Source organism: Anolis sagrei, chromosome 5 (genome assembly GCF_037176765.1).
Source record: "Anolis sagrei isolate rAnoSag1 chromosome 5, rAnoSag1.mat, whole genome shotgun sequence".
Lineage (NCBI taxonomy): Eukaryota > Metazoa > Chordata > Lepidosauria > Squamata > Dactyloidae > Anolis > Anolis sagrei.
In genome coordinates, this window is record NC_090025.1 from 55455149 (window position 1) to 55478794 (window position 23646).

The window sequence follows — 23646 nt, forward strand, 5'->3', positions numbered from 1 at the left end:
GATTATTGGTCCCAGGTGTTTTGAATAAACGGTTCTGGCTCCCGATCAAAAAGGGTGACTTGGCCTGTAGAGCCCCTTCCTGGCCTGGGAAGCCTCTTCTAACCCTGATTACATCGCTTACGTCTAAGTTCCCATTGCCACCCCTCTTTTTTACTAGTTAATTAACAGTCAGGGTTACAATTTCTTCACAGGATGGCGCCGAAGAAGAACTTGGGAGGTTCCAAGGGCAAGGGCCCCGCAGCCAAGACAGCGACGAAGCGCCCTTCGCCCACGACAGTTTCTTCATCAGAAGACGAGGGGATCTCAGCAGAAGACCTTAATGCTCTTCTGATCCGTGTCAATCAACTTGAAAAAGAGAGAGGGGTGGCAGCGCCAGCTGGTCCCAGGCCAGCTCGGCACGCAAGTAAGGCAGCTATGTTTAAGGCTCTTCTCTCTCGCGTTTCTACCCTAGAATCGGGCCGGGCTTCTCGACCGATGGAGACCGCCGGCCCCTCATCAACAGCAATGGGCGAATACAGTGCAGCTTCGAGCCAGCCTTCCGAACTCCGGGCTTTGCCATCAGAACCGACACTGCAAAGCCAAGGGTTTCAAGGTCCCAGTGCAGTGGACGCGTCGGTGCGACCTCCTTCCCAGCTGACGGTGGCGTCCACATCAACAGGTACCAACACTACATGTTTTTGGCCTTGGGATAACACACAAAGGCAGGAGATCGCTGCTCCACAGCAAACACAAATCACAACGCTAAGCGTGGCTGGCTCAATAGCGGCAGCGACACAGTCTCCCAGGCAGGCTGCTCCTATTCCCCCGTTACCAACAGCTGAAGATGCCAACCAGTTCTGGGGCACAGCAAGATGGCCTCTGCCTGCCGAGCCTAAAATGAGCTCCATATCGCTGGGGTCACACCTGTCGCAAAAAACTATAGACAAAATTCTCAAGAATGAGTACATTGATATTTTTTCACTGTATTTTAGAGAATTGGAAAAAAAAGAGAAGGATGACCTAGACGAAGAATCTAAGGAAAAAATAAAAAAGAGGAAGGTTGATCAAACATGGGAGAACTGGTTGGCATGCTATATGATTTATGCCGGCATTCTGGTTGAGGCTTATCCATATAGGGGAAAATCGCTTTTTCAATACCAGAACATCATTTACTGCACGTATGTAAATTTCACAGGCAACGCATGGTTATCCTACGATAAGCGTTTCCGTTTCGATGCGGCCCGTTCACCCACTAGTCGTTGGGATTTGATAGATAATCAGTTATGGATGGACGTATTAACTCCGGCACGTCCATTCATTGGGGATAAAGCAGATAGCGGACATACTATCCAAAATTTTAAGGGCGGACAGTCCTTTCGACAGGTTGGCGCCCAACAACAACAACAGCCCCAACGTCAAAAGGCCCTCTGTTGGGAATATTCATCCCAGGGCAACTGCACACATAGAGCCTGCAAATTTCAACATGCCTGTTCGATATGTTCAGGAACCCACTCTGCAAGAAACTGTAACAGAGGCAAGCCGGCCAGGCCTTTTCCCAAGGACAGTCAGTTTCCCAAGCGAAACGGTGTCCCTACCCCTCTTCCAAAAGGGGCCCAGTCCAATTAAGATGGCCCAACTGGAAAACTGGTTAAAAAGTTACCCAGATAGGGTTGTTGCAGGTTATTTGTTAGATGGCTTTAGTCAGGGTTTTCGCATCCCAGCTCAGGGCCCTAGAGTGCAATTTCATTCATGCAACCTAAAGTCAATAATAGGTATGGAACACATTGTCCGACAAAAAATTCAAAAAGAGGCTCAGGAGGGCAGGATATTGGGCCCATTCGCCTCCCCTCCGACTCCGCGATTTCGGGTCTCGCCGCTCGGGATCGTGCCCAAAAAGAATCAGGGTGAGTATCGTCTCATTCACCACTTGTCATACCCCAAGGGGACATCGGTGAATGACGCGATACCTGATGACCTATGCACAGTACATTATACGTCTTTTGATGCCGCAGTGCGCATGGTGAGAAGTCGGGGCTATGCAGCTGAGCTAGCCAAATGTGATATAAAATCAGCCTTCCGCTTACTGCCGGTGCACCCGAATGATTTTGAGCTCTTGGGATTCCAGTTTGAGGGCCTCTTTTACTTCGATAGGGCCCTCCCAATGGGTTGTGCTGTTTCTTGTTCTATGTTCGAAAAGTTCAGTACCTTTTTGGAATGGGCACTAAAACAAAAATCCGGCTTAAAGGGCGTTGTACATTACCTCGATGATTTTTTGTTTATAGGAAAAGCCGGGCGTGGAGACTGTACAACACTGTTGTCCTCTTTTATCGAGCTCACGGAACAGCTAGGTGTTCCGTTGGCCAGTGAAAAGACCGAGGGCCCCAGCACCACGCTAACCTTTCTGGGCGTTCAGTTAGACACAGTAAATCAATTCTCTAGGTTGCCCCCAGAAAAAATAAACAATTTGGTACAACGAGTGACTGACTTCATCCAAAAGAAAAGGGCCACACTACGCGAATTTCAAGAGCTAATCGGACATTTGAACTTTGCTTGCAAAGTTGTAGCGCCTGGCAGGGCCTTCTTGCGCAGACTGTGCGATGCTACTTCAAAAGTCCGGGCGCCTCACCATCATATCGGGTTGACCCGCCAAATCAAATCCGATTTAGCCACCTGGTTGAACTTCCTGTCCCAGTTTAACGGTATTTCATTTTGGAGACAGGATCTGATGCTGAAGGATGCCCTACAGGTGGCGTCCGACGCATCGGGTTCAATCGGTTTTGGGGTCTACTTCAACGGCCATTGGTGTGCCCAACAGTGGCCGGTTAGGTGGCACAATTTGGGTGTCACCACGGATTTGACTTTTTTAGAATTTTTTCCAATACTGGTGGCAGTTACAATTTGGACACAGTTTTTTCAAAATTCCACAGTGCACTTTTGGTGCGACAACATGGCCACGGTACAGGTAATCAATAATCTCACATCCAGGTCGGTTAGGGTAATGGAAGTGGTTCGACGATTCACACTGCACTGTTTAAAGCACAACGTATTGTTTAAAGCTTTTCATGTGTTGGGCATTCATAATCCGCTGGCTGACGCTCTGTCTCGTATGCAGATGGAGCGTTTCAGACAGTTGGCGCCCAACGCAGACGTCCGACCAGAGGCTATGCCAGACCATCTTTGGCAGGTTGGAGCGATGAGGTTTTGAGGGGAATGTCTATAGCCCTAGCACCAAGCTCTAGAAGATCATACATTAATACAGTACAAGAATTTGTTGACTTTAAAAATTACTATAGCCTTCCCACTGTGGTGCCAACACCATACGAACACATCGCTCAGTTCTGTGTATACTCCAGGCGTCGCGGATTAGCCCCTCAAACAATTAGATCAAAGCTGGCGGCCTTAGCCTTTTGGCTTAAGGCCCAAGGGTTCCCGGACCACACGAACGATTTTAGGTTACACAAGCTCCTGGCGGGATGGTCACGGGAACATGGTCATCACCTGGACGACAGGGAGCCCCTGACACCAGACATTCTAAGGGGCCTTGGCAAAACTTGGGCGCAGGTCTGCTCGTCGAGTTACGAACAGTCGCTTTTTCACACTGCTGCCCTATTCGCGTTCTTTGGGGCTTTAAGGATAAGTGAGTTAGTGCCAGCCAGCAAAAGAGATGCATCACACAAAGCCTTACTTTTTTCTGACGTGGAGTTACTAGATCAGGGCTTGCAAATTTCCATCAGATCGTCAAAAACCGATCAGTGGGCAAGGGGGGCAGTGGTTTCGTTGGCCTCTTGCAGTGATACGGATATTTGCCCGGTTACAGCCGCGGTCAAATTTATGGCAGTTAGAGGGGTCGCCGCTGGATATTTTTTCATTCACAAGAATGGTGACCCGCTTACCAAATATCAATTCTGGACTATTACCAACAAGGCCCTTAGACTAATGGGAATGCAACATCACAAATTCGGGACACATTCATTTCGGATTGGGGCGGCTTCTACGGCCGCGGGACTAGGTTATGGGGAAGAGAAAATAAAGACCCTGGGGAGGTGGAAATCTGGGGCTTTCAAAGGTTATGTTCGCCCTGTTTCTTTTTAATGATGTTTATCGTTCCAGATGGACCGTTGCTGGGCCGTAGAAGGAGGGTGTTGATTTGCGGGCATAGCTATGTCCACTGGGCCGAGCGTCATGCCCGCAGAAGTACCTATGGCCAGCATTTGGGATTGGCCTCAACTGCCTCAATAGAATAGAGAGGCAAGAGAGGGTTGCGATGGGACGGTTTGATCCCATTGTTGTTTCAGGCTGGTGGGGGATCCCCACCAGACGTGTTAGTAATCCACCTTGGGGGTAATGATTTGGGCCTATTGCAAGGCAAGGCCCTATATTTGCAAGCCCGCAGTGATTTCAAGGCAATTGCTAAGGCATGGCCCAGCACACTCATTACATGGTCCGCAATGATCCCACGTTTAAGATGGATCGGGGGAGGTGATGTTAGACAAATGGAAAGAGCCAGAAAGCGGGTTAACCGGGCTATTCGTATAGAGCTGAGCAGGCGGAGAGGATTGTTTATACACCAGGGTGGTATTACACTTGATAATCTGTTGTTATACCGAGGAGATGGTATCCATCTCTCGGACGAGGGCAACGACATCTTTTTGGCCAATTTAAAGTTGGGAATTGAAAGAGCACTGATGGGATTGGTGGGGTGATGGGGACAAAATAGACATTTGTCCCCAATCAGTGGCGGAAAAGAGTTAACTAAGTTAATATAGTTAGTATAGTCCTTAGGCATCCCCCTCAGAGTTGATAGGCCATTCAAGAATACACTCACCTAAAGTTCTTGGTGGTTAGGTGAGGGGAAAAGAATGGCCTAGGAAGTGGGTGTGGGAGAGAGCCTGGGATTGGTTATCTTAATAAAGTTGCTAAGACATTACTTTAAGAGGTTACCAATATTAAGTTTACATGGGATACAGAAGTTTGCCCCGATTTAGATAAAATTAGGCTGGGCAAAGGTGTTAGATTGACTTTGCCCCACCAAGTTCTGGTTATCTAACTAAACAGTTAAATCAACAGGTAACATTAATAAAGTTGCCCTTATTTAAACCCAACTGAATCTGTGTGGTCTGATCATTTCGGTGGTTGGGGGACAAGGGTCTTTCCCCTGTCGGCGCGCTGGCGGGGGGAAGAGGTTTGTCCCCCTCCGCCGAAGAAAAGTAGTTCCGGCCGGAACTACAGGCTGGGGGCGGAGCCAGCCTAGGGCTCGGCCCGCCCCCAAACAGCCATTCGGATGAAGACCTTCGACCCACCTCGCCCGCCCTATAAACAGTATAAAGGTTGCCATTAGGGGGCCGGGTAGGAATTTTTTCCCTCCTATGTTCTAGGACGGTTTTTCGCCTACCCTATACTGTTAGGGCTAATTGGGATGGTGTGGTTATAAATAGGCTGTCACGGAAAAGAGTTAACTAAGTTAATATAGTTAGTATAGTCCTTAGGCATCCCCCTCAGAGTTGATAGGCCATTCAAGAATACACTCACCTAAAGTTCTTGGTGGTTAGGTGAGGGGAAAAGAATGGCCTAGGAAGTGGGTGTGGGAGAGAGCCTGGGATTGGTTATCTTAATAAAGTTGCTAAGACATTACTTTAAGAGGTTACCAATATTAAGTTTACATGGGATACAGAAGTTTGCCCCGATTTAGATAAAATTAGGCTGGGCAAAGGTGTTAGATTGACTTTGCCCCACCAAGTTCTGGTTATCTAACTAAACAGTTAAATCAACAGGTAACATTAATAAAGTTGCCCTTATTTAAACCCAACTGAATCTGTGTGGTCTGATCATTTCGGTGGTTGGGGGACAATGTCAATTTTTCTATAGACAGCCCAATATATGAAAACAAGCCATGAATATTATAAATTGATGACATCAGTGCAGGATAAACCCAACAGTTTTGTCCTAGAACAATGTACGAGTAATAATAATATTCATAGAGCAATGCTATTTCCTAGTATAAAACTATTTTCTGCATGGAATAATAGCTAACAGTTAAAAAGAAAGAAAAACCAGATTGCTTAAGAGAAGAACCTTATTTCTAGATTGCCTCATGTACACTTGAAAGCTACTTATGCTAACACCTGCACACTATGCTATTCTTCAAGTGAAAAGGACACAGTAAATGGAATATTTTCCCCAGGCAAGGAACATGGTGCATTATATATATATATATATATATATATATATATATATATATATATATATATATAAACTTCAGCAAGAACAATATTCGTTTCTCATTGAAGGTACTTAATATTAAATCTGATTCCCTAACAAGAATCCGGGATAATATAATATAATTTACTTTTCATATTAAAATCCTGATGTTTCTGCATAATGGAGATGTTATGGAAGGCAGAATGAAATGAGATCAACTATTTATTTGTTTATTTTTAAAAATGAATACCAGAAATATGAACATTTGGGAGAGGAAGGAGCAAAAAAGAATTTTACTGTCTTTCTTCATCCATTAATATCCAATTGTTCTTAGAGACATAAAAGTTCAATATACACTGAAGAATGTCACATACTCCTAAAGAAGTCACCAGATTAACAATGAGAGAAGAATGTGAGTGGTGCAGGATGAAATAGAAACCAGTGAAATGAGAAAAAGGAATATTCGCAACTGAGCTATAGACAACAATTGAATGAAAAAAATTAGTAGAATGGGATGTTTGGTCTCTGGAGCATAGAGTTTAACAATAAAACAATTGATACTGGGGTTAAAATATAAATATGTCATACAGGATATTTCAAAATGATGTACCTAATTTCAAAGCAATATATTTCAGGCTGGTAACATGTTACAATTATACAAAAAGTTACATACGGATTAATGAGTTATCAAATTATCTAGTCTTATTAATCATTTTGAACCAGAAACAAACCTAAAAAAATAACTCCACAAATGGAGATTACCTTATTAGGCCTTAAGTTAAAGAGTTGACATCTTGCAAATGACTGAAGCTAGGGACTTTTTGCACACTGGAAGAGACATCGAACAGTAATTGTTTGAAAGTCTATGAACTACCCTTTCAAGTGGTAAGAGATTCATTCAGGGGTGGTTTGTGATTGCAAATATATCATGCTGTCATATTGGACTCATCTTTTTGAAATACCCTGTACAATTATTTAAATTATAGATAAAAGGAAGAGCAATAGCCTACTCCCAATATACGCTTTCCATAGTAAGGAATGTATAACATAGAAATTATTACAAGGTAGAAGAATTTGTGTAGTGAGTGGTTGACCAGATGAGAAGCTTTCTTGTTCATTCCAAATATCCTGACCTGGATGACAGACAAATTTTTCTTTTGCCCAAATGCTAGGAGGGCACTATTTTCCCATCCTGCAAATACTTTCTTTTTCAGATAGTTTTGAAGTAATAGTAGGATATATGTCTCATATATCATTAGATTCCCTTTTTAAAAATTCTGCCAGCATAAATCTTAGTTATCTCAGCTTTTAGATGTTGATATTTTGAGGCATGCATAAATAGGGGGGGGGGGGGAAGGGAGGGAGGGAGATTGCACATTGTGTAAAGATCTGAGCACTGGACTATGGTTCTGGATGCTAGGGTCCAATTCCCCATTCAGCTATGAAAAACCTTTCCTTTTAAAAACATGGTTTTGATTTTTACTCAGAACTCTGGATTGTCCCTGGTTGTTTTTGTAGTTACCAGTTCTTAACCAGGACAGTAGAAAAGAAACAGGCCCAAATTAGGAGAAAACAAATGATTTTGATCTTCTGTAGGACAATTTGTAGATAAAATATCAAAGCATGGCTTTAATAACTCTCTGTGACTATTCACCATTTGTTCTCTGTATCAATCCAGCCCTGAGGGAATAAACAATGCCAATTTCTTTGAAAAGATTTATTTACTGAACTAATTGCATATTCAACACATATAGGAAGCAAAACTCCTGAAGTAGTGTGAAGTACACATCATGCCCACGTGTCAGTATTCACGTGTTCACTATTATCAGAAACTCTGCATATGCACATAAAGTCTAGTTACATATTTCACATAGATATGGGGTTGTACTCTGCAAAAATGCTTCACAAACATAACCTGATATATCTATCATGTTCTGCAGAGAGATCAACTGTGCTGCTGAGAAAAAGATTGACACCCACTATGCTCATCAGAAGGAACAACTTCTAAAGGACAACAAATCCATTACACTCCATTGCAAAAAGTATTATCATACCCTCTTTAACCACAATTCCAACATGTCCAAAGAGGTTCTTTTGCAAATCCTGCAACAACAAATCTGGGATGAGCTAGCAGCACTGTCGATCTTGGAGGAAGCCAGCAAAGTCATCACCCAACTAAAAAAATAACAAAGTCAGTGGATCTGGCGGGATCCCTGCTGAAATCTTTTAAGAGGGTGGGCCTAAGCTGACACAACTGTTCCACAAGCTCATTGAAAAAGTGTGAGTGACCAAGAAGTTCCCAGCAGACTTCAAGCATGCCATTATCATCACTCTTTTCAAAAAAGGGAGAAAGAACAGACTGGAAATTATTTTAACCTCTGCTGGGAAAATCTTGTTTGTGAGAATCCTCACAAACCGCCTTCTACCTCTTTCAGAAGTCATCCTCCTAGAATCCTCGAATGGCTTCCACCCTTCCAGAGGGACAGTGGACATGATAATTGCTGCATGACAGTACCAAGGAAAATGCAGGGGCGGGGGGGGGGGGGGGGACAACCTCTGTACATGGCATTCATTGACCTTGCAAAGGCATTTGACACAGTGAATCACAGTGCTCTCGGGACCATTCTTCTGAAAATCAGATGCCTTGATAAATTTGCATGATTATATTTGAAAGTAGTCTTCGAGAGCATTTGCTCCCAAAGTGACCCATTTAAGGTGGGATCAGGTGTCAAACAGGGATGTGTTATTGCCCCAACCTTATTTTCTATCTTTATAGCTATGATTCTACACCTTGTTGATGGGAAGCTTCCCATTGGTGTGCAAATTGGACAGATGGCAAGCTCTTTATCCTCAGCAGACTGAAAGCCAAAAGCAAGGTCACAACAACTTCTGTTATAGAACTCCAATATGCCAATGATAACATATTCTGTGATCATTCAGAGGAAGACCTACAAGTCACTTTAAACACCTTTGCAGAAGCATATGAAAAGTTTGGCCCCTCATTGAACTTTGAGAAAACCAAAGTACTCTATCAGCAGGCACCAAACAATCCCTCTGCAATGCCAGAATGGGGTAACACTAGAAAATATTGAACAATTCCGCTACCAAGGCAGCCACCACTCCACAAAAGGTGACTTTGAAGTCAAAATACAAAACTGTCTGAGCTCTGTGAACACAGCAGTTTTTCGAATGAAGCATAGAGTGTTTGAGGATTGGGACATTCATAAAGTTACCAAGATGCTTGTTTATAATGCTATTTCCCTTCCAACTCTATTGTATGTCTGTGAAACATGTACCATCTACAAATGTCACTCCCTGGAATGATTTCATCAGCGTTGCCTCTGAAAAATCCTGCAAATCTCCTGGGAAGACAGGTGGACAAATCTCAGCATTCTGGAAGAAGCAAAGACCACCAGCACGGAAGCGATTATTCTCCGTCATCAACTATCAACTTTGCTGGCCTGGCCATGTTGCCCAAGTGCATGTTCACCGTCTCCTGAGCTCAGGAATTGTAATTGGAATGTTAGTGGACAGAAAAATAAATGTAAAGATGGGCTGAAAGTAACCTAAAATAATGTGGAATAAACACCAAGAACTGGATATCCGATATCCCTAGTACTCAAGCATTCTAACTGGAAGTTAGCTGTTACCAGAAGCTATTGATTTTGAAGAGGGTGAAAAGGAGAAACATACTAAGAGAAAAGCACATCAAGCAAACACTTGTTGGGACCACCTTCTATCTGGAAATCTATGTCATCATTGTGAAAGACGGTGCAGATCCAGAATCCATAGTCACTTACGGACTCTCTGCCAAGACTCTACTCTTGGAAGGCAATCATCCTTGACAACAAGTGATAACCTATGATGTTGGTGACAAAAATGTAATAGCTGCTACCTAGATAAACAGTACTGCTGCCATAATATTTACCTTTACTTCCATCTAGAATAACTAAATGAAAAAAATGTACCAAACTTCGAATAAGACTTTGGATAACCTAGCGTAGACATTATCAGAAAGTTCCCTGTCTGTGATTTACTATTTTGCATCACAAAGCAAATGAGCAATTCTTCAATAAAAATAATAGAGCTGCAATGAACAAAGATTGGCAATATCTACATTCTGTAATATAATTTTAATTGATGTACAACCATGGTTGCTTACATAAAAATTAAATAGATTTTTAAAAGTAATAACATTGACTAATATAAAGAACAATGACAAGATATTCAGACACAGGTCAATAATTTATAGGACCTATTGTAGAATTTCATTACTTTTGCACTTTTTAAATTGGGAAAAATAAAAAATAAATAAATCACCATCAAGTATTCTTGAGACCTTTTCTGAAGCTGGTAGAATCAAGTACATGCAATAAAATTCCCAAAGAAGGGGTTTTCTATGTAGCCTTTTGAGTTTTGCCATGAGTATTTTGCCTCCTTCACATATGCTCTTCTTCTTCCACGGGATCAAGCCTTTTATGCTTCAGGAAACACCCAACGTGATTAAAAGAGCTCTTTTTCTGTTTCCTTTAGCAATGGTTCAACATATCTACCTTTTCATACCTTTTACTGGATTTTCATCCTTTAAGGTGTAGAGTTTTTAATTTTTTAATGTGAATTCCTTTTTCTTTTCTTTTTTGATAGACCTAATAGGAGTGAACAGTGGGATAAAATTCCTGAAATAACTAAATATATCAACTTCCTATGACTGTTTCTTTTAGATGTAAATTCCTCTACTCTCTGAAAAGTCAGATTCGGATTTTGTGAGACAAAGTGAACTTAATGTGAAAACTTTATCTTCTCCACCCACCTTGTTGGCCAGTCTTGCCATATCTCAGTGGTGCCCGTGCAAGGGAAGGAATAATCTGGCTCCCGGCACCCTTCACCATATCAGCCATCACACAGGGGGAAGCCTTCTAAATTCAGCTCAATCCATTCTTCCTAATGAAAGACAGGGTGCCTCCGGTCAGTCACTGCCAGCTTACTTTCAGTGGTGACAGTTTGGCCCTGGAGCCACCCCAGAAGTAGTTGTACTGAATTTAATGGGAGCTGTCGAATGCTGTGGCTGAACTTTAAAAACCCTGTAGCCACTGCCAAAAAGAAGCCCACATGAAGAGCTCCCAAGTCCCCTTTTCCTGAAAAGCAGTTGAGTCAGAATTGGGCTCATTGGATGGGCATGAATACCCATGAATGTGAGTGGGGTAGGGCAGATATGAGGTGTCCTGCATTGCGCTCTCTCTCTCTCTATATATATATATATGTATATGTATGTATGTATGTATGTATGTATGTATGTATGTATTTCACAGTGGGCTGAATCCATGAATTCTGAACTCATGGATATGGAAGAACGGCTATAGTTCAGTAACTGGGTTCACTTATTAACAGTGCTCCAAAGGCTCCTTCCTTCTTATCATCTTCACAAATTTCTCTTTTCTTTTTCCTATTTAACCTTGCTTAGCATTATCTCAGTACCAAGGTCCACTCTAATAAGATTTAGCTTTAAGCTGTGTATATAAGCCATCTTTTTCCCCAATAAACCCTATTTAGATGTAAAGCTACACCATCATTAATGCTGCAAAAAAGAAAAACTGGGCCACATTTTAACTTCCAATAAATTAAAATAGGTAAATGTGTAGAGAGCCTTAATGTTGCATTTAAATGCATACTTCAATGACTAAAAGAAAACAAGATATGAAGTCAATCTGTTGAGATACTTTATTGTCTTTTGCAGCATTTTTGTATTATCTTTTTCCTAAGTGTCCTATGATCATGGAGTATATGCAGCTATTAAAACAAATGCATATGGGATGCTTCTGAGAACTTTTCTCTCTGAAACACTTACCAATGCACGAAAATACACTTTTTAAAACAACCTGGTTTCTCCCTTCTAATAGGAAAAGAAGAAAAATCTTCCAGTCTGAAAATAGGAATTATATCTCCTAAGGTGTTATTCTGAAAGGAAGTAATCTTGTATTACAAGTTGTTTATTTTTCTCACATAAGAAAACAAAATGTATTTGTTTTTTGTTTGGAAAGACATTTTAAGAATGCATGCTATTTGAGTCAAATCTATTGTTCGGCACAAAGCTTCACAATGAAATCAACATTATTTACGAGTCCCAATAAATAGTGTTCAATATTGGCATTTTATTTTGCCTCTAGGCAATTTTTATGCTGTGGTGTCAGCATTGCATTGCAGTTTCCTAACTGAATAAAAGGAAAACATTTACACATATCAAATATGGCTTGAACAGCTCACCATTAATTTAAACAGAGTCCAAGAGGCACCCTGGGATTGAGGTTTTTTTTTTTTTTAAAAAAAAAACAACAACAAACAAACACACACTTCTATTTATTCCGGAATTACCAATTTTTGATGCGGTCATTGGCTATAAGTATTAGACTTTTTCAGCAGCAGTATCCTAAGTACATGTATCCATCCATCCTTAACCACCACCGTCACCTTGGGCTATATGCCTGTTTCGGATTACAGGCTTAGAGCACAAATCTATTCATGTCTGCTCTGAGACTCATTTAGTATATGTCATTGTATGTGATATTATGGTTGGAAACCGGTCTGAGTCCCTCAAGAGAGGTGAGAAGGTCGGTATTCAAAACTTTTAAATAAATAAATAAATACATAAGCATATTAATAAATTAACCTGACAGATGTGGAAGAATACTGTAAAAAAATTCCTCTGTGCCACACAAATCACATCACATCATATATGTAGGTATGTGTGTATGTATGTATCACAGGATACATACCTGGACCACATGGCAGAAAGATGCTATGGGAAGGATACTACTTGAATGGCCTCCACAGACAAAGAGGTTGTGTGTGTGATACTGGACGTGAGAATACATCACATAGCATGGGTTAGAACCTGAGCTATTTAAGGCTAAGACACCTTATCACAGGTGTGTGTGTGTGTACAAACATACATCGTGTGCGTGTGTGTGTGTGTGTCACAGAAAGCACAATTACAGGTAGGATTGTGCACAAACTTTTCCCATCTTTATCATATCAACATGCCTTCCACATACTATTGCTGAAATCACCAAAACAAGGTAGTCAAAAGATATGTTGCTGACAATCATTGTTACTTTCCAAAGTAGTAGGTAAGAATCATCTCACAGCTAGTTGCAAAAAGCAATTTGATAAGAGTTTGGGTTGCTGAGCTCCACAATTTATGTGAGTCAGTCTTAGCTTCAGACAATTCGATCAATTCAGTCAGGAAAACAGATTTTATTTTCCTTCACTTATTTTTGGGACAAGTCAGACTTCAGACACAAAAGATTGTGTCTTACAAGAAGTTTGCAGAAACCTATTTTATCAACCGCAACAAAGCTGTGCATGAATATATCTGCAAAGAATGACAAAAATCTTTATAAACATCTTTTTCAGAAGGAAGAAAGCAGGATTATTAGTAATCCACATGCACATATGCTGCCATATCAAAGTACATTCCATATTTGTTGGTTTGCAATAGGAAACCACCATGACTACTCAAAATTCTGTTCAGATACAATTCTCATTCCCTAACCCTGAACATCTCATGTTGTATGCAGGGTTCATTGAAGTAATGCTTGCACATTGTAACAAGCTACAAGTGTCATCAAAGAAAATTCAGAAGGACACCAAAATGCTTTCTACCTGTATCAAGAGGGAGAAACTATATTAATAAATGATCAGTAAGCCATTAGCAATTCAAACAATCTCCCAAATGTAAATGTCCTTACAAATGCTTTCAGTATTTCTCCATCTAGAGAATCAAGAGTAACTTCCAAAATCTGAAAGCATTTGATCAGTTTCATGTCCAGTCCTATATTCCTATATTTCTTGAAGTGGATTTGAAGACATATTAATTCCAGATGTCTCCCCCACCCTTTTGCTTCTATTGTCAATAAATTATTGTTCTAACATTAATATTTCAAACTATTTAAAAATCTGAAATACAAATAGCAGTTGCAAATCAAAGCATTCTTTATATTGATTTATTTGTTTTAGTAAAATAGCTAAGAAAAAACTTTCAGTCCATAAGACTTCTGCACTTGAAATACAATTTCAAACACACATACACACACAAAGAGTACATTACTCTTAATTACAACAAAAGTGAAATTTCTTATGCCATGGATACATGAATCTTTTCTTTGCAGCTGGAAACCTGATACCCTTCAGATGTTTTAGAGAGTAATTCATATTAACTCAAGCTAGAATTGCCAGTGATTGGAGATTTGTGGACACAAGGTTACCCAGCCCTGTCCAAAGAAAGATGAAATATTTCAGTCCTTATGTAGCCAAATTTTATTAGCCAACATCAAGCTTTCCGTGCAAGGTGTTTCTGTTTTCAAGAGAGAGGTAGAAAACATACTGGGAGTGAAGATGGAACTGGATGCATATGGCATATACTTTTAAAAAACCTCCCACCCTGTCTTAGCTTTTTAAGCATCAGGTTTCAGCATTTGTTATTCCCAGCTCACTGCATAAAATAAAAAAGTGATTCTGCTCTTTTGCCTCTCACCCTCCAACCAGGACTAAAGAAAATGAAAAGGCATATGTTTTTCTATCATTCTCAAATCTGGAAGCTTTCCTCAAACTAGAAAATCAGCTTTTATAACTGGCACAGGAAGATCTTAAGATCAAAAATAGATTTAGTCTTAGTCCATAACAAGTGGCTGATACACTTTCCTTCTCAGTTGAAAACTTTGTGTTGCTGCCCACAAAATGTGCATTTCTTATTCCTTTTGGCAGTTGTTTTGCAAATTGAACTGCATTGTGGTTCAAATGAGATTGAGGATTATATGCAAGGCAGGTTTAGAAGCAGTCTTTTCCTTTCCCTAACATTTATATTGTATGCTGTAGCGAGTAATTTGACACTTTAGTCTTTCACAAAAATTCAATCTGCATTGATCAATTATAAAGACTAACGTCAAACCCCCACACCCCAACCCAAACTTGGACTCTCCCAAGGGGGTGAGTGGCTACATGTCATTCCGAGTCAAATTGCCATGCCAAAACCCCTGAATTACCCCCAAAAACTCATCTGAAAAGTCCCTGGCAGCCATGAAGCCTCTCCTCACATCCTTCTGGCACAATAAAAGCATGCCTGAGGACATGGAAGGGGTGAGATGGAAAATCTCTCCCACCCCACTTACATCTTACATGTCATTTTCTCATGCCAGGAGGATGCGAGGAAAGGCTTCATGGCTGCCAAGGATCTTTTAAAGTATGTTTTATGGAGTAAATCCAGGGCTGGGGGGAGGAGGTTGGTGCCCTCCACACCTTTGGGCTCCAGGAACCCAAAGGTGTGGGATGACTGTGGAGACTCACGCTTGGTGTCACAGAACATGGCCCCAGGAGCTAGTCCCCACAGGCCCAATACCTCATTGGACCCAGGCCTTTCAGGAAGACCTGGATCTAATGAGGTATTTAATTAATATGGAATAAACCAGGGCAAACTTGGTTTATTCTATATTAATTCACTTTTACCAGAGGTGTCATTTGGAGGTGTCCTGTGTTTTGGGCTTGTCTGGATGGACCCTGGAAGAAAAGTGATAATTCTGAAATTTCTCACAATGCAGCCAGTGAAAAGGTGCTATTCCTGATAATATCATAATAAGCATAATTCTTAACAATTCAGCACATGACATTTGGAATACAAATGCAAACAATGCTGGCAGATCAACATACCTTGTGGCGTAATCGTATAAAAGACTGGTAGGGTTTGAAATCATAGCCTTCTTTTGCTGGCCATCCTTCTGCACCCAGTAAAATGCATCCAAGGAAAGAAACAATTGTCCACCAGATAAACATCTTTTCAAGATCTTCTGTCTAAACAAGAAGAAAGAAATAAGTTCCATTAATATCTGCATATAATATTTTGACTCAAATGGTAGAAAAATAATTGTCCATGGGGTCACTAAAACAATAATAATGTTAGAATGTAGTTGGATCTTAGATAGATGTTTTGGATTGAACTACACACCTGTGAATCAACATACAGGATCTGAGAATGACCAGAGAAAGACAAACCAATAAAATCATGAAATATAAAAGGAATTCACTGCAAAGGAAAATACTCTTTTAAAAACACCTGAGGGACTATGAAGGTAGATAAAAGCATCTAACTGTTTCCATTTATAAATGCATTCTTTTGTGATAGTCTGTCTACATTATTGATGAGGTGAACCAATGAAAAATAGTACATTAGAGTGTGTTCAGCGAGGAATAGAAAATACAGCACCTTCCAAGCAAAATGCCTCTGTGGGGCTTGGGCAAGAAGTTAATTTATATAACACAGAAAACTATCCACAGAATTCCTGACAGAAACATATCCTTCTAAGTAACTGGGTACAGGAACAAAACATTGAGGAGAGAGAGAGACGCCAAAACACAAAAATGATAAAACTTGATAGGAATTTCTAGGTGCTTCAGGGTGACTCTATGGCATGTTGCAATTGAAATTCAGGTAATGCAGTGATGTTCGATTGTATTTGCTGTTTCAGGTAACTGCACTCTGACCAGGAGCATGTCCCCACAGATAAGGAGGTCTTATTGTATGTCTGTATCTCTTTATGAATTAGACCAAAATGAAAACCTTTGCATAATAGTGCTGGCATGCAATGAAACTACCATGCACTGTGAAAGATTTACTGAGAAATACAAATGTATGTGTTTGCTCACAATCTGAATTGGAGTAAGCACTTGGTCTGACAAATCAGGTTATTTCTTTTTGTGGCACATTCAGGTTTATTAGATTTTTTCCATGCCAGGAACGACTTGAGAAACTGCAAGTTGCTTCTCGTGTGAGAGAATTGGCTGTCTGCAAGGATGTTGCCCAGGGAACAGCCGGAGGTTTGAAATTTTACCATCCTCGTGGAAGGCTTCTCTCATGCCCCTTATGGGGAGCTGGAGCTGTCAGAGGGAGCTCATCCATGCTCTTCCTGGATTTGAACCTCAGACTTTTCGGTCTTCAGTCCTGCTGGCACAAGGATTTAACCCCTTGTGCCACCAGGGGCTACAGGTTTACTAAATAGTTTCTGATCGTTTACTAGATAGTTTCTGAAAGCATGAGGTCCTGTAGGGAAAAAGCAGGAGGGAATCCCAAGAATGCAACCAAATATTAACAGGACTATGAACAGGTAAATGAAAGGCCACTATGGCAAGAGAGCCGGGGGAGCTTTTAGATCCTTTTGAAAGCATACTTCACCTCCAAAAGCTTGAATGCTCTGAAATATTAGTGAAATGTTTCCATTACAGCTATATTGTTAGTGCTACAGAAGTCAGCCTTTTCTACTGAAAAGGCCTACAATGTTCATTTTCCAGAATATTTTTGTTGTACTAACAGAGATAACATAAAAAAATCAGGTTCCTATTGGGCTCTCGTGCTGATAGTAGACATCCCCCAGGACATTTCGGAAACAGCATCTTCCTTTTTCAAATATATCATGTGATAATGTAAAAATACACTACCTTCCACAACAGTAGCAACATATGATAGCCTTCTGATTGCTCAAAAATCTGCATTAAGGGGTTTTCTGCCCTTGGAGAAAATTTCATGACACTCAAAACGGAAAACTGCCTTCTCTGATGGCCTTCTAGAATTCTGTCTATGAGTAAACATGGCATCAAAATGACATGTTATCATAAATTATATGATTCCCTTCCATATGTGAACCACTATGCAAATGGAAAACAGTAGAATTTTTCACAGTGACTTAAGTTCAAGTGTATTCTCACATGGACCAATCTGGAATGTTTCAGGTAGCTTCATGTGGAAAATGTTGAATTTAGACTGTGGAAAATGTGTACTTAAATTCATATTCACCTACACATTTTCTAGGTAGCCTTAGGCAAGACAGCCTCTCTCAGCCCCGTTCGCCCATCTGTAAAATGGGAATATTAATGACTTGCCTCACTAGGCTGCTCTGAAGATAGATGATATCATTACTGTGTGATGTCTTTGCATTAACAAAAAATCAGCTAAAACGAACAGAAAAACATAGAAGAACGGATTTGCTTGTCGCACAAGATGCTAATGTGGCTCTGTTGTGCAAGCTGCTCTGTGCATATCTTTTGGATCAAAGTGTAAAATGGATTTTACAGGCCACTAGATAGTTGTTTCCTTGAATGTCAAAACTAAAATTTCATTTCGGCTAATGATATTTAGCCACTGTGCTTCATCTTGAAAAATAATTGAAAAAAGCAAGGCATGGAAGATTTTTGTATTATTATTCTAAAGTTCACCTACAGCTATTTCTTTCTCTTTCGTTTGCCCAGGAATAATATTTTCAGAAAAAGGTTACAAAGACAGGCAACAAAAGCAAACAAGTTATTTCTTTTTATAAATGTTTCAAAAACTTCTAACACATGGAAATGGAAAAATGTGTGAGGTTGTTTTGTAATTAGGTGTTACCTTAATGAGCTTTTGCTACTTTCTCTATAGATAACTATTTGCATATACAATTGGCAGCTTGTTAACAATGCAACATTGACAAGCAGGTAAGCCAGAGAAAACTAATCTACAAGTGTACTGAGATGTCACTGATATGAAAAAAAAAAAGATTATTTTTCCCTCTCCAACCTCAACTTTAATTAGGTGCTTTTTCTTCCTGCAGATTTCAATGTCTCCTCTACCTCCAGATTCAGAACAGTAATTATGCCTATTACATTGTCCTAATTTGACTGGAATAGCTGAAATGCTTTGGACCTTAATTAATTGCTTTTCTGGCTCCTATAGCCCTTATACCATTATGTAAAACATGCTTTTCAGACTGTTCAATTATTAAATTTAAAAAGGGAGAGAGAAGGAGCCAAATGTAGTAATAGGGACAGAACTAAATACAGGATGGCAGAACACTTGTCCTCATTCTCTTGGATGGTTGAGATGGATGTCACTGAATGGATGTTCTTTAGCCACTAATATGAAGTAACATCAAATAATATTTTGATCTGGAGCTCCCAATGGTGTAATGGGTTAAACCCTTGTGCTGGCAGGACTGAAGACCAACAGGTTGGAGGTTTGAATTTAGGGAGAGCATGGATGAGCTCCCCCTGTCAGTTCCAGCTCCCCATGCAAGGACATGAGAGAAGCGTCCCCCAAGGATGGTAAAATATCAGAAAAATCCAGGTGTCCCCTGGGCAACATCCTTACAGACATCCAATTCTCCCACACCAGAAGCGACTTGCAGTTTCCCAAGTTGCTCATGATACACACACACAAAAAAAAACCCCTTTTAGTCTGTATAACTGACTAGAAGGTCACAACTAAAAGTACAGGGCGGCATAAGAATAGAAACAAATTTATAGTACTAATTTAAAAAAACCAAAGAACTTTAGTTCTAAATCTTTTCTCCTTAATGTTTATGATTCATGGGTAAAGGTGGAATGTTTTTAACCAAGTTTGACTCTGCCAGAACTAATTTATCTAGTATTTTAGTTAATTTTCATATCCAGAGGGAACCAAGGGTACAGTTGTAAAGTATTTTTAAAAAACTTGGTATTATATTAAATTCCTTTGACCAGTACCTGTCCACTTGGAATTGGTATTGCTGGTCCTAGTTTCTGGCAGGCATATAAGAATTCCCATTTGAAGGAAGGTGGTAGTTAAAAGAAATACGACTAAAGGGGGGAAATGGTTAAAAATGTTCTCAAGATGGGACTAGGAGGTGTTACTCCATCTATGTGAGTTGAGTTCAAGATCAGACAAGCCTCAGAAGCAAGACTACTGATTTCCAGGAAAAAGAGAATTCCAAGCGCCCAGGTAAAATCTCAAAGGATGCAACCTCTCCCAGCTGTAATTTTATGCTCATCTCTTTTTCCTTACCGAAGTCACATGTATGAAACAGCAGGAATAGACCACAGTTAGTAATAGAACAAAAAAGTAGTCTGTCATTTGGAAGGCAAAATTATTTCTGTATCTGAGCCACGTAGAAGAAAAATGTTTTGTTTTGTTTTTACATTCAAGCTTCAAATAGACTGACCTGACCTGGGAGGAGTAAAAGCACAACTATGCTTCCATTTGCCCTCCCATCATTCAGACCAATAGCTAGGAAAAAAGCAGGGGCTTTCAAAAGCAAAACCTGCCATCAGCTTCCATTTCATGCCTTAGCCCTTCACTCACAGAGTTAGAAAACACACTGATGAACTGACTGGCTAGGAATCTGCTCAACTATGAAGTATTTTCCTCATCATTATCCCTCCTAACCCACATTTTTCCAGCTCATGTGTGACCCTGTTTCCTCAAAGAGGCCTCTTGCTTCGCTCTAAAAATTATCAGGAAGAGAATACCATCCCCAGATACCTCTGTGGTTTTCATTTAGTATTTTCTCTGGGTATATGTATAGACATACACACATCAAATATGGGTTTCATCCACATCAATTGAAGAGTTCTCCAAAACATGGCAGATTTTGGTCATCATCGCAATATTGGAGTAATGACGCAAGAAAATAAGCAGTACTGGTATCTGATTATCCACTTCCAACAACATAAAAAATGAACTCCCTGGCTGTGTACTGAGACACAATCAGGATTTTCCTTCCCACATTTGTATTCCCTCATATGTTGAATTTTTGGCATTTGTTGTTCTAGAAAGGGGTCCTAGAAAGTGTAAGCTTGTGACATAACAATGCTTTAAGAGAGCTGAAATCTGCTGTTCAACAAAAAAATTATAGTCTCTGATAGTTTTGATTTATTGATGATTGTAAGCATGGATATCCCCAGGTTTGGCAGAATGCCATCTTTTGTGAATTTGGCCTGTTTCTAAATCATATTTGACATATTGCACAATTAAGGCAGCTGCCGTGAAATGTGGATTCAGACAGTCTGAGCTACAATAATCAATAACTGCCTTGTTTCTTGCTACTTAAGGATGACACAGAAATAGACATACAGCCAAAAAAGCAATTTGCATAAGATTTCAAGGGAAAAAAGCCTATTTAGGTTCAGCTCACTCTTCTATCTGTTCATTTTAGATAATTTATCTTTGCCATACTCCCACAGAAAGGAAAGCATTATCAAATTCATTCAGTGGGGGAAAGGAGTAACACACGGCCTGTTTCAGTAACAGAGCTTGGGAAAATTATTTTTTTGTATCACATCACCTAGCATCCTCTATTGGGGGGGGGGGGGGGGGTTCTGAGGTTTTTAAAATTACATTTTCAAGTTCTGTTCCATAATGAGCCCAGAGAACTATGATATTTATGAGTATTATATTAAAATATGTTGCACATACAGTGTCACTACCTGTCTCTTTAGGAGACATGTGTTTCTCTTTGTTACAAGTGCTCTGCATTAGAAAGGCAACACATATTTTCCTTGGGTGACTTTTTTTGCTAGAAAGTTGGGGTATAAGTTATATAAATAACAAATAACTACATTATAAATGCTTCTTCAGACTAGTTCATAAAAATGTTTTCATGCCAGAAACACAATGATCACTGGAAGGTCTACACATACTTCAAAGTTCTTTCCTTTTAAAAAGAAATCTTGGTATTCTTCAAGAATACATTCACAAAGGGGTCAGCAGAAACTTGGAGAAAACTGTAACACAGCTCAAGGATTTGCAATGTGATGGCACTACAAGGAAGCACTTTCACCTAGAGATAGAAATAATTTCATTGGATTGACAAAAATAGCCTATGGAGCTTCTTGAGCTTCACTGAGAGATTTAATACAAATAAGATGTGCAGAAAGGCTTGAAAACATTTTAAAATGCAAACAACCAAAATGTATAGAACTGGAAAAAAGACAGTTAACTCCCTGTATCCAAACATACATTCAACCAACCAACCACTGCTTGAAAATATTATTTAAAAACCCCCAAAAGCTAACTTTAACCATATGCTGAACATTAATGCATAGAAATATCCAACAGTACCCTCTCACCATTTCACATTTCCTTAGACCAGTGGTTTTCAACCTGTGGGTTGTTGCCCAACTGTGGGCCATGAGAACAAACATCCAGTCCGCGAACCTCCTTCCTCTGTATTTATTTTTTATTGTATTTATCGTATTTCCACTCCTTTCCACAGAGCTAACCAGCCCCACCCCATTTGGTACTAATGTTGGAGAGTGGGCCCTGGTCAAAGTGGGACCTGGTCAAGTGGGACCTGGTGAAAGTGAGTCCTGGTGAAAGTGGGCCCTGGTGAAAGTGGGCCCTGGTTAAAGCGGGCCCTGGTGAAAAGAAGTTTGGGAACCACTGCCTTAATCTCTGTCTGGCATGACTTTGAGCTGCCTGCCATTTTTATACTACTGCATATAATGGGACTTCAGTATCCATGGATTTTAGTGTCCACAAGGGAGGGTGTCCTGAAACAAATGGATATGAGGCAGAAATGAAGAAAAATCTAGTTAGGATTCAAAGATGCGCAATAAAATTAAGCCTGATAGATTTTCACACCACTACAATCAACACCCACTGGGATAAAGTATGCAGGACCCTCGTGGAAGTGGAAAAAACATCATATTAAAAAACACCTGAGAACATCGCTTTGATAATCTTTATGTCCTCCAGGATTAATGCATGGTCCACTTGGATCAAAAATTGATGAAACACTGTGTTGGAGGATCTAGGGATTGCTAGAGTTAACATGTTAGACAAATCCGTGATTAATCAAATCTGCAAAAGTGAAATCCACAAATGTTGAGAGCCAACTGTAATTGTATGACTGTTAAGAGGCTCTTTAGATCGATGTTTTAAATGTTATAAAATGCCAGACTTCAACTAACCAAAATGATTTTATCACTTACATTGGAAAAATGACCTAGGTGTACTGCTGAATATTGTCAATAATGCAACTGGTAATTTTCTACTTTTTCTGGTACTTTCTTGCTATTCTTATTGATATGCCAATTTAACATTTTCCATATATGTTAGCAACTTTTTAATAATAGTTGTATATAAGAGCAGTCAGGACAGTCATAATCTGCTACCATGTTTTTAGTCTTGTATAAAAACAGGAAGCCAAGAGAATTATCTGTCCTTGAAAGTATTTCCCCTTTATATTGGTCCAAGAGAAAGGGAAATCATTAAATGCTGTCTTCTGACTACATCATTGCCTGTTACCTCGATGAGCATTTAAAATGTAAATTAGCGAACATTAGAATCAAGACTGTCTGAAATCCCAGGGGTACGGTTTCTCCAGCTCCTATTTGTTGCTCTAGGAAGAAAAAACTATTTCATACTTTGTCAAAGTCCTACAAATGTTCTTTCAACTTATTGCATAATTCAATTGCCAGGGTGATTATTTCTTCCTTAAAAGGCCATTGGAAGGGAGTTGAGCTCTTCCTTTAACAATATCTGACTTTTATTAAAGCTTTATTGTGTATAACACCGCTGGCATATTAATGCTACCTCTCCTTAAGGGCTGTGCTTCTAAATAAGAGAGTCAAACTGATTAGATTAGTTACAGCAAGCTGCGAAAATAACTTCATCTGAAATTCAATTTATGTAGTTTC

At 40.0% G+C, this 23646-nt stretch overlaps 1 protein-coding gene across 4 annotated transcripts in view; it reads right to left on the reverse strand.

Moving 5' to 3' along the window:
• Window positions 1–23646, reverse strand: part of FSTL5 (follistatin like 5) — a 445346-nt gene that overhangs the window by 385936 nt on the left and 35764 nt on the right. For all 4 annotated transcript variants that reach the window (XM_060778765.2, XM_060778762.2, XM_067468703.1 and 1 more), the window contains one exon: window positions 15877–16017. In XM_060778765.2, the coding sequence (XP_060634748.2) occupies window positions 15877–15999 (123 nt within the window). In that variant the 5' untranslated portion in view covers window positions 16000–16017. The remainder of the gene's footprint in view (window positions 1–15876; window positions 16018–23646) is intronic.